This window comes from Lissotriton vulgaris, chromosome 4_1 (assembly GCF_964263255.1).
Source record: "Lissotriton vulgaris chromosome 4_1, aLisVul1.2, whole genome shotgun sequence".
NCBI lineage: Eukaryota > Metazoa > Chordata > Amphibia > Caudata > Salamandridae > Lissotriton > Lissotriton vulgaris.
The window spans coordinates 1,852,408,631-1,852,421,404 of record NC_141691.1 but is presented as its reverse complement, the minus strand read 5'-3'; the positions used below and the strand labels follow the sequence as shown (position 1 = coordinate 1,852,421,404).

The window sequence follows — 12,774 nt, the reverse complement described above, 5'->3', positions numbered from 1 at the left end:
GCCTTTGGCTCTATGAGACAAAGAAGAAACCCAGTTGTTCAAAGTTTTCGTGAAATACCATTTACGCTCTATTGTTTTATTTTATCATTTTATACACAAAAAAGACAATCCCCTGTTTTCATTTTTCACAATGTGGACAATCGAACCAGGGGCAAAGATCACAAGTACAACTGGCACAGGAGCCGATACTGCCTGCTTCCAGGCCCCTAGACTTTGAGCTCAAAGGCCTATCTGCCCTCAACATTTTCTGCCTAAAATGAATGCAGGGGCTAAAGCTTTATTTTGCCTTGTCATTGGTGCCTTAGGGCCTGCGTTAGATCTTGGCAACACGTCTGTCGTTCCCCGTGGAGGCGGCTCCAAGAACTCAGTGAAGCTGACAGTGGTCTGCTTGTCGTATTTAGAGGTTGCAGCAACAGACAGGTCTCCGGGGTGATAGCGGTCTTCTATGCTGGCTAACAGCACTCCATCACTGTCAGGCCAGCGGTCTTAGATCAAGCTGATTAAGATGTTTCCGTGGTGAAGGTGGTGTTTTGGGGCATCCTGGGGCAGAGTCCTGATGGTGGTGTGGAGACAAGTGAGTACTACTTATGTTCTGTTAGGAACTCTTATTAAGTGCTCAAATGCCCAAAGCGTCTTGGCGTTAGCTGAAAGATCATATGAGAGATATCCCTGAAGAGATTAGCAGGACCTGAGGAGCCAGGTTTTTAGTGATTTCCTAAAAGCCAGCAAATTTGGCTTTGATTTGAGAGGAAGTGTACTCCAGGATTTAGAAGCACCAACGACAAAGCCTCTGCCACCCCAGGAGGCACACCTATACCTGAGTACCGATCCAACTTTGGCAGAGGCAGATCTTAAGGATCTAGAAGGGAAAAACCAGCTAAAACTGTCTTAAAGAATTCAGGACCTTGGTTATGCAGGGCCTTGTAGACAATGCAGAGAGCCTTAAAAAGCACTCTCTGCCTTACAGGGAGCCAGTGTAGCTCTTTTAATGGAGTCTACAACAGAGTAACAACTGGACTTCACTGCGGTTGGCGAAATAAGACCTTCATGTAATGTATGTATACTTGTAAAGCGCAGTATGTATACTTGTAAAGCGCACTGTTACCTCGTTACGTGGTGTCCTATACCACTGGGGTTGCAGAGTGGGACTCCATGATCGGAATAGGCACCGAGGCGAGAATTATCGAGTCTGCGGACATTGACCCAAGAAGGGAATTGAACCCTGGTCCCGAACAGACCTCTGCTTCAGGGTCTGCCGCTTCTAACCAGTGAGCCACACTTCTCCACATGTAGTCCTGTTATATCACCACTTAAGTACGTGTCACGCCTCTTACGGCATATGCACATCCCAGAGCTAGTTTTACATTACCAGCCCACTTATGATATACTGGACACTGCTTCGCGTGTGTAAACAGCATAAGAATCAGTTATCACTCCATTGGAAAAGGTGGTACAGATCTCGGTTTATCAATCCTGACTGCGCATGAACCCTGTACATGTCCCGGTTGTTTTATTAATAAATACCAGTAAACAATCTACTCTCACTGTAAATAAATAATCTAACACCATAACCGAACTCGCTGCACTGCTAATCGGCCCCTAACAATCTATAAGCCAAATCAGCCCATCTCCAAGCTTACAGTCTTACCTCCGTGTATTTCTTTCCGGACCTCACTCCGCTCCTGTCTTTCACCGTGTGTGGTGACAAGCTCCCGACTCACAGTGCTGACTGCCTCTATAAAGGCCCGCCAGTTGGCATTAGTGTGTATAATCAATAGTATTATTGTCACCGCACAATACTTACCAATTCTTGTTTTATCGCTTCCCACATTGAACGCAGAAACCAGGGCTTCTAAGAAATTTCGGACCAGTCTAAAGTTGAATCTCCCAATGCTCCATGAACCGTCCACCAGGATAACAATATCGGCGATTGCTGGTGTTTTGCACGTGAACTGGAGTTCTGGAAATCACAACATTAGAACAGAATTGTAAGCAGACCGCAAACACTGGGATGGCCTAGCCAACACCAGGCGTACACCTGATAGGACATGTCACTACTTGCAGTTCTACATTATCATACAAAGTAACACAATATTGATTATAAGCTGGAAATTTGTGTTTTCAAGGTCATTATGTATGCAAAATGCCAGAGACTCACAGGGTAAAACACTTTAACAACTGTCCATGTATAGTCAATTAGTATAAACATTATACATTACAATTCCCTTTTCATTACAAAGCAAAACATTTCTACTGTGATCTTCGTCATGCAATAAATTTCAAGACATCAGTATGTTTGACGCAAAAAAAAGACAATTCACTGTGCTTACTTGAAATAATACTTTATTTAACACGCATAGTATAGGCATTTAGTTTCTCTAAAATACAGGTTTGCATTGACCATCTGTCAATCATAAGTGAACATGTTCTAGTTTTCTATTCTAAATAATAGAGCTCTAATTTTATTATAGGAAGAGTCTTCTCTCTGTATTAGAAGTCTCGTCAAGCCCTTTCATAGAGGAAAGGTCATTTAGACCAGGGGCGCCTGTGCTTAAAACTGGGGAATGTGAACTTCTTTTACAAAGGGCAATAGTAGAAATAAAACTGGCACACATACTATTTGCGCATGTCATTTTCCAATAAAAAAAATGCCTTTCATAACATCTTAGTGTAAATAGGTGTGTCGGTATCAACTTATTGCAAGGGCTACTCTTTTCCAAAGTTCTTCACATTGTTTTCATACATTTCCAATTCTTGAAACACAAGGTAGCATTATGAGACATAACAAGGAGAAATGTCTTCATTTCCCCTTGTTATTTCCTCGTTTTAGGTGCAGCATTCCACAGCACACATTGGAAGAGGAATATGCCTCTAAAGGGTGCCTTCCTGCACAAAAACAATCTGTAACCCACACACCCTTGCACGTGCCTGAATCGATGCTAGGCAGCACACAGTGCACCAGTGCAAGGAGAGAGCAGAAATGCTCCATACCTATGTAAATATTAAGCATGTCTGCATTCTCCCTTTCACGCAACACAGTGCAGCAACTTCCCTTGCTGCACAGCGTTGTGTAAAATAATAGTAAATGTACCCCTCAATTTCTGCATCTAGCTGGGGTGAACTCTAAACATCCTTTATCATATTATATGTGATTTTTTTTTGTTTTTTGCATAAGTCACTGTTTTGCAAGGATCTTTAAGAGAAATAAAACCAATGGTAATACTATTGTTTTTTGCTATCATAGGAGTTGCAGACTTAAGGACAGTCGCAAGGAGGACCACCAAGATTTAGGCTTGTTCTACACGGTCTATCAAAAGACAGATGTAGGAAAAAACTTCTTAGCAAGAAATGTAAGAAACATGGGCAATGAAAATAAAAAGGTCCTTATGGAAATAGGGAAATCCACTGGAATTCCCACCAATTGTATATGGATATTAAGCTGCTTCCAATAAGGAATGCCTGGATCTATCAGCTTGCAAAAGCTCAGAAGCAATGTTCTTTGCAATCCTTCTTAGTGAAGTCAGTATGCAGCTTTGGTACAATAACCTAGAAACACGAAGGACCATCTAAATCCATCTGCCTTTTGCACTGGTCAGTGTTGCAGTCTGCGTGTAAAGTGCATACAAATCAGAATTATTAGTGACCCAAAACTGATTCTTGATTTTTTTTTTATATTTATAAAAATCGTAATACAACCAACATTAAAGCTGCTACATATGAAATCTATCATCTGCACTGGTTCAACTATGTATAGGTCTAGTATTATTTAAAGAAAAAAAGAAAAAAAGACTAAAATGGGCATTAAAAACGTCCTCAATGTCATTAAATCCGACTTTTTTTTAGATTATCAGTGGCTCATCACATGATGATGTTATTCTTAGAGAAGTAGCTGTAATGCTAGTCTTTTGGATATTGGTACAAAAAAGAGCAATGACTGGCAGCCCATTGATACAAAACATCACATAGGCGACAGGATGGTTAGGTTTTTATTATGATATATCAATTTCAACAAAATACAAAATCAGAGCCACAGTGCTTTTACAATCCTACTCTTCAAAGTTTAATATAACCGGTCTGCAGACATGTAGGCGCATACTTCATCTACAGAAGAAATAGTGCTGGCTTGTACAGAAAATCTTCTTTTTGCTCTATCGCATATTTTCTTCGTTGCGACCAATAGGAGTCGTGTTTTATGGAATTCCCCGGGGAGTTTCATGATTGTGACTTGAGCCAGCTCTTCATTACAGCGCTGTAAAATGTTAAGACATGTTAACTTCTCAAGGCTGCAAGGCATTGGTGGAAGACTTTGCTTTACATTACAAAGTTTGGTTCTTTCTATTTCAATCGCCCTCACTTGTGTTTGTCTCACTTGAATATTACGTACATTTGCTGGAGTTTCCCTAAAATGAAATAGACAACAGTGAACGATAAGATTCAACTATGGAAATAAAGGATAAAACAGTGTTACAATTTTTAACTATGTGAGTTAACCAATTATAATATTGAAGAATTTGTTATGACTAAACATAGCTTTTATGAAAGTTGATAAAAGAATGACACGACATTGACATTTACTCAGGTTAATTCAAGCATTCATTCTATCACTTTGTTGTTTATTACTTACCTTTACATAGTTTCTTTTTCTAGACTTCTGCATGTTGAGTTGGTACAACAGCCTAAGTTTCTTTTAATCAATACTCTGCATTACTATAGGTTCTTACTTATTCCCAGATCATCTGTCTAATCCACTGTGAGAAGTTGGCCTGGTATATGGTGTCCACTAATTAAAGTGAGCACCTTGCACCAGTCCAAACAACCATGATGATGTATGAGGTGAAAGATACCCTTTAGAAAGCTATCCTAGTGGTAGCTGTGGAGAGTAGCCTTCAGACATAATCCTGAAGGAATGTAAAGCAGCTTGTTTTACCAGAGTATCACCTTTAGTATTAATTAACCCCTCATGACGAGGCACAGTTGCGATGTGCTGATGACGAGCTGAGCTCGTCATGACACGCGCAGCGCTCACACGCGGGGCTAATGCTGAACGTTCTGAAAAACAGGCGTGGTCATGACGAGCTCAGCTCGTCATGAGCACAGCGGCATCGTGCAGCGTGACGAGCTGAGCTCCTCACAAGCACTGTGGCGCATCGCGCGCCCATCCTCCCCCCAGCACCGCGGGGGAATTAGCCCCATGGCGAAGGGGTTAAATGAAAGGAGAAACACATAGTAATTATAAAAATATGTATTCATTTGTATAACACTCTCTAGTATCCTCTACACGAGGCTACAACACAAAGCACACAATACTTCAGACAAGAAACAGTTGTTAAGTAGCACAATACACAGTGGGCTTCCAGGGGAGACTAAACCATATACTAAAATAGTGGTACAAGAATCACGACTGGAGTCAAGACAGTGTCTAGAGGCTGTAGAATCGCTGGGACCCCAATAAACCACCCAAGGTGAGTAAGCAGGGAGCCCACGGAGGACGGGTGCAGTGCGAGAACACGACCACTTGCTACATTCAATTCAATTGGAGAGTCGCAGTTTGAAAGTTTAAGGACCCTTTTCAGGGGACTTCGAAAGAAACCCTTTGGAACTTATGAGGTTGGATAGCCACCCCACCCGTGGATACCGGAGTACCCAAGTTACCGATCCCAGGGAAGCCTGGGTGTATAGGTCTGAACTGGTGTCGGAAACCGCCGTCGTTCTCAATGGAGGACTTCCAAGAAGAGCTGCAGCCTGGAAGGAAGAAAGTGTCAGTTGGAATCCAAGGGTGAATTTATGATGTAAGGAACCTAAAAGCAGAGGGGACAGCATCTGGGTCACTTCAGGGTGACTAGGGGCTCAGTAGACGGATGCCCACCGGTGCTTCAAGTGCGAAGAGGGGATGCTTGACTCTGCAGCCACGGGGACCAGGAGATGTCAAGAATGACCAGGAGTCGGATGCGAGCTGTCCCACAAAGGATGGCAAGTGCTGAGGAGTCGGGATCCGGCTGGAACATCAACAAGCCTTGGCAACAACAACCCACACAGGAAGGTCAAGCAGGTTACGCTGTGTACCAGCAAGGTCCAGGGGACTCCACAAGCAATGGGGAGTCAGGGCATGTCTGGAGCAACCAGAGAAGCCCAATAGAATTCAAGATGACCCTCAGGAAGACCCACAGGCCGAATGACCTGGGGTTGCGAGGGGACCTCGAGCAAGACCACAAAGTACAAGCCCACATAGTTCTTTGGTGGAAATACTGCTTGGGATCAGGACAATACGGAGTCCAATGCACAAGCTCGGGAATTGTCAACAAGCATATGCACTTCCAAAAGTATGCGGTGCACAGGGGTTCCGGTTATGTGGTCCCCACGAGGAATGCTGGCCTCAAACTCAGTGAGAGGGCAAATCAACCACAAGGAACATCGGAACCTACCTCTTGTGTTGCTAAAGCCTTTGGAGTCCTCAGGAGATCAGGGTCAGAAGACCGATCAGTTCCGTTACGGTGCCTGCGAATGCAGGGGAGTGACTCCTTCACCCCAAGGGAGATTATTCAGATGTCCTTGATGCTCCACAGTTCCTGCACGTAGCCTGTATGGTGCACAGGCACAGACGATGTTTTGGACAGCGAGGGGGATGAAGTTGGGCCCACTCGATGTCCAGCAAAGTCTATACGGTCGAAGAACGGTGATTTCTTGATCAGAATCTTGTCCACTTCAAATCTAAGGTTCTACAGCCAGGTAAGCCCATAAGTACCCACGGGAGAGGGTTGGACAGATTCAGGGGACCCTCCCAGAGGAGGGTCTGGACAATGGGGAGGAAACTCCCCTGTCCTATGTCCAGTTTCGCGCCAGAGCAGGAGCCAACGGCTCCCAGAACGGGTTTGAACTGGACTATGCACGAGAATACCAAGTGTGCCCCAGACGCAGACTTTCAGGCACTTTGGAAGTGCACCCACCCAGCCTCAGTACACTAAATCATGCCTCAGGCAATGAGAGAGGTGATAATTTTGGGGTCCCCCCCTAACCTAGGGGGAGGACCAAGCAGATGGCTTGATGACAAAGAGCATATCATGCTGAACAATCCGGTGGTGGTCCCATCCTCCTAGGACCACCCCAAGCAAAGTTATGGTCAAAAATACAATGCCAACCAAAGGTCCAGCAAAGCATTATGGGGCGAGATTCTAGAGTGCAGTGAATATTATAGTATTAGCTCTCATCTGAGCTGGGAGAGCCTGCACCTTAAGGAATGTTTTGATATTGGATACTATAATATTCATAAACCTGATTCAAAGATATTCTGTGAAACGGTAACACCAAATCTGATTAATTGGGTAGAAATAAAAAAACCTGAATCTTTCTGAATGATCATAACTGCTTGTCTTAACTGTTTTGGGTAAGCAACCAATAAAAAAGGCATTGACAAAGCCTTTAGGTCTCGCCTTTGAACGAGTTAGCCAATTTTTTGTACTCTCTAATCTACTTTCCTCTTCTGCTGAAAACCATCTGGATTTGTCGAACTGTAGTGGGTTTGAAAGAAAAGACAACTGGTCTGAAGATATTTATGTGCAAATTCCATGAAGAAGCTTGGAGTATTGTTCCTCTCAACTGCAGGACAGACACAGTTCTTCTTGGACATTGCCCGAAGACATCACAATTGTGTCAGCAGCATATAACGTGGTTGACTGCGACGTCCTCTCATGACCTTTGATCGTGGTTACTGTAGAACACTTGTTCAGGTTTTTATTGCATAACAAAAAATGATGTGTCATTTTTTAGAGGTAATCTCCTCTAGAGTTCCTGAAGACTCCCAACTTTTAGATATCTTGTGAAACAGTTCAATTAGAGTGCTCTTAGAGAGAGACAAATTGTCATGTTTTACTGGGACTCTGGAGTTTGCCAAGTAGTAGCACACCTCTCCAAAATTTCTTAGTGTCCAGATAGATTCCAAAGCACTTTTCAAACACTTTTTAAAACATGAAACCAAAATACAAAGGGACAGGACATGCTATGGTGGAAATATGTGCATGTCTATATCTATCTTTGTTTACAATAACATAATGTGTTTTGAGGATTATCTAATGAAAACACTGATTAATGGTACTCAGTAGTCAACAATTTAACAAAAACATTCATCAAGCATATGGGAGCCTCAATGTGTTGGATAAAATGAGACTAGCAGAGACCCACTGTTACTGCGTCTTTCAATGAGTTCCTCTTAGACAGCGTCAGTCATTCACAATGACATAGCTGGAGTAGAGAGAAAGAAGTATATGAGATCCACATGGAGAATTTTTCATGCACAGAATTCTCTACCTCACGTCTCCTTAGAAAGAGTGATTTTTCATTGCTCTCTTAGATTAAACAGCTCCTTTCACGTGAAGCCAAAGTGTAACTCAGTCTTCTACAGGTGATCCTGACTTTAACCTTCTTCTTTCAATTACTACGTCAAAGAATTATCTTGGAAAAGCAAAGAGAGAACATAGCAAACAAGATCAAGAGACAATGGAATCAACTTCTTTAACCCAAGCTAGGACTCAAGGTGGTTAAGAGATGGTTCAAAATGGACCTGGAGAACATGCAAAGGATATAAAAAATATATAGGGCAAACAACAGTACAAAAGGGCTGTACATTATTTTTAAATATTAAATTTAGATGGGGGAACCACAAAGCAATATGGGATGTCAAAATGTTGTACTTTGACACATGCATAAAAATATCACTGAACCAGATTCCTTTGCTCCCGAACTTATGGAGATAGCCTCAGCCTCTTCCATTATCAAAGTCAACATCAACAATTCTGGGATTCACATCAGCCAATACCGAGAAGATATCCAACCCACCCACCAGCGCATACCCAAGCCATGCATCAAAAAGCTCTAACATAACACCATTCCATGCTCACTCAAGCATACAGGAATTAGCCTACTTCTTACTGAAGCTTGCAATGACTCCCAATGAGTCATCCAAGTATCATTCAATTTCCATCCTCCCAAGAAATACATCGTGGCCGAGATTAGAGATTCCCTCCTCACTGAAATAAAATGATTGTTTTTCATGATTCCACTCAACCCATCAGTGACCACAAAATCTTAATTGATGCCCAGAAAAATTACAGCATTTACTGACGCTCTACACCACGTTCCACACTCATGGCACAGCATCAAGCAGCAGCACTTGCCCACAACCACCATTTATGGGTCAGAGCGCGGGTTGGCTACAGTTCAACGTAAGTTCAGACTCCTATAGATGTCGCAGGCATGTCACATCGTGGCACGATTGCAATGTTTAGAAACTGCAGGACAGAGACCGTTGGAAGATATAGCAGATTGAAAAATATGATCACAGTGCTCATCTGTTGCAAACAACATATTTAAATTAGATACATTCACCTGCCTCTATTTCAAAATATAAAGGCGTGTTATGACCTGCACAGTTTAAGTAGGAGCCTGCAGCTGCTGGTAGATGGTTGCCCTGCCAAACACACACAGAACTCTATGGATACCTGCATAGGTGCACATAACACTTAAAAAAGCACTTTGAACCAATGACCTATTTCTTTAGCTTGCTGCACAATGATAACGGGAGTGCTTTTATATACTTCTCAAGTAAGTAAGCTTGAATTTGCAAAGGACTGTTAGTATTCAGATATCATGAAAATACCATATGAATGCACAGAGAAGAAGCAGTGGCTGAGCTGGGTTTCTAGGAGTTGTCCTAACAATGCTGATGGGTGAGCCGAGTAAATCTAACACTTCATGCACTCGCTGATACCTGACCCTTCTCACCTCCTCTCAGAGACAGCCGAAGCCTCACACGCGATCCTCGCCCTCAGGCACCCACTCCACTAATCCACACACTTCCATCATTCACTGCCTAACCCGCTCATCATCACAAGCACTGACAGGCACCTATCCCAGATTCACATTATTCCAATATAAGGCACACATTACTCTCACCTTTCTCACAAATACTCCCCTGCTCCTTACTCACAGGCTTCTGTCCCTATCATACTATCCTGACTCTCTGCTCCCTCACACTTTTGTTAGCCAGGGACAGCTGGCCCCAGCACATTCCCACATTATCCTCAAAGAAGGCAATGCCAAAACTACCCTAACACTATCCTCATTCACAGCAACGTAACCAGCCGTCTCTATGTACCCTATTAGCACTCACAAGTTGCTTGTCCCTATAAACCTGATACTATCAACACTCACAAGCGGTTTCTCCTTCCACATGCAACTATCCACTTTAGGTAGCTTATGCCTCTTATCCTCACACTAACCTCACTCATAGGTAGCACACTGCACTAACCCACTCACTTCTTCAATCAGCCAAGTCTTTACATCCAACATCCACATTTATGAACCATGCGCTCACTCACTGGTATATCCATCCATGCACTAACCCATCCATCTAGCCGTTGATTCATTCTCACATTCACCCCTTCATTCACCCTTCATTCACCCAAACAAAAGTCACCAATCAATGAAGAAGCCATTCCACTTATAAAATAGCAAGACGAGTAGGTGGGCTGAGTGCCCTAAGTGTAGGGTCTTGCCCGAGGGTGGTGGATTTCTTGGGTGAGGTTACCAACATGCGGAGGGAGGTTACTGGATTACAGATGACTCTCTCGCCTCAGCATTGTCTAATTGGTATTATTTATAATTAGGCCAAAGAGGACAAAAATGAAATATAAGTTTCTGCAATTGGCCCGATTGCTGGCAAATAGCAATTGAGTGGATAGGTGCGAAAAATTCTCATGTAGAGATGAGGATCAGGGATGTGATAGAGTGGGCCCTGGCAGAAAAGGAAAATCTCAGACATAGCAGGAGGGCTGAAAAGCTGTTAGAGGACCTAGAAGTGTGGGCGGAAGTGTCACGCTTCTTTAATTTCGGGTACATGGTTCAGGTTGAAAGTCTTGAACATACTTAACGCTGTACTCCTGGGATTTATGAGCTGATTAAAAAGTTGAGCAAGTGTATTGTACAGGGACTGGTGCTGGTCACACAGCTACAGAGATACTGCTTACCAGATAAAATATTAACTGAACATTGCCTTATGGGTACATCATAGGGAGGGGAGGGGCAATTGGTTGACAATCATAACGAGTTAAACGAGATATGGAAAATAAGAAAGTGCAATGTTTATTTGTATTGTGTTATGGTTGTAATGAAAAAAATATATATTTTTTTAAATAGCAATACTTATTTTATTGGCCGATGCTTTTTAACATTTACACAGTTCTTGTAGCCAGTGCTTACAACTACCAATCTATGCGCATGACACTCAGATCCATTTCTGCTGAGTGATCGCACTGAGCACCAGAGAAAAATCACTGAATGCATGCAGTATATTTACCTGAGAAAACCGGTGGAGCACAGATCCAAGATTCTGTTCAGCTGTGAGGTGGTTCACTTGATGCCACTCTTGAAAACCCTACAATCAATCTCACTGGAATAAAGAATCAAATTAAAACTGACACATCTTTGCTGGTTGCAAGGTACGCCTAAATGAGCATTGTGTACTTGTAAGATGGCTCTCTCCTTGTTCAATCACTCACTCGCCTTGAGAAACGGCATGTACACAGAAGCTCAGAAGATACAGGGAGTCGTACAAATGAAGCAAGATTGAGGATGGCTTGTCTTCCATGCATACTCTTAAGCATGAATACACATTTTTATATCTTTTGCGGCTTCGTAATTTGTCTACGCAAGAATCGTCAATCACCCTGCGATTAAAGGCTTCTGAGAGAGACATGATTCCGTTTATTTAACCCCTTCCATGCTCATGGCGGAACGGTTCCGTCATGAGCGTCGGTTGAGCTGTGCTCATGAGGGAACCGTTCCGTCATGAGCTGATAGGCTCATTAGAACCTTCAGCACAGCGCGAAAATTTGCGCCGCGCTGAAGGGGTTAAGCCCTATGCATAATGCAAGCATAACACATTAGGCAACAACAGTTTTCCCTCAATTAACCCAAACGATCACTCAAGCCTTAAAAAGACCAGTAAGTAAAATAGAGTAGAGTGGATTTAGCTAGCACATCATTGTTAAATTAATTTATAGTGTCTATTTCAATAGCACAAGGTGCCATAAAATGAAGTGTTCAAATATTGTCCCATAAATGAGTCCCTTGCTCACTGTGCCACTGTATTCAAACTAGCCTGGTTGATGAAGGGAGTTACCCAGAAACCGGTCCCAGGATGCTTGTTTCCGGTCCAGGGAGGACTTGGCCTGGTGGTTTGGGTTGGACTGTTCCCATGAGGGACAGGGTCAAGACTGATTTGCATATGGCTCGGGTGGTAAAGTAAGCTAAATAACGATAATGAATTTCACTTAGAAATAATTGTCAATGAATTGTCTAAAAAGTTTCAACACTCCATCCATCATCTTACTGTGTTTGCATTCTAATTTAGACGCCATGGCGGGATTCAGTAAAAATGACTATAGGTAGATGACTTGTCTCCCCGAGGCTGCTACTCTGTCACTACAGAAATAAGCCCTGGCAAAGCCAATAAGTCTGGTGCTTGCTGCCAGCCATTTGACTTTGTCAATGCTTGTTTTGTCAAGCTGTTTGCAAAACATTATTGTTGAGGAACTGCCAGGCCCTCGTCCATCTAAAGAACAACTTGGCTAAAAGCAAAAATATGTTTTGATCTCAAAAACGCACTGCATCCTTGGCACTGAAGGGAACTGATTAATTTTGGCACAGTGAAGTTCACTAATGACTGAAGAGGGCTGACCCATAGCCTCATGCCATGTGCTGCAGTGGGTGGAATAAAAGTGT

At 42.9% G+C, this 12,774-nt stretch overlaps 1 protein-coding gene across 1 annotated transcript in view; it reads right to left on the bottom strand.

The window, feature by feature from the left end:
* Positions 1–12,774, bottom strand: part of COL14A1 (collagen type XIV alpha 1 chain) — a 514,343-nt gene that overhangs the window by 326,649 nt on the left and 174,920 nt on the right. Inside the window, exon 6 of the mRNA XM_086966163.1 lies at positions 1,805–1,960. Coding sequence (XP_086822289.1) covers positions 1,805–1,960 — 156 coding nt within the window. The remainder of the gene's footprint in view (positions 1–1,804; positions 1,961–12,774) is intronic.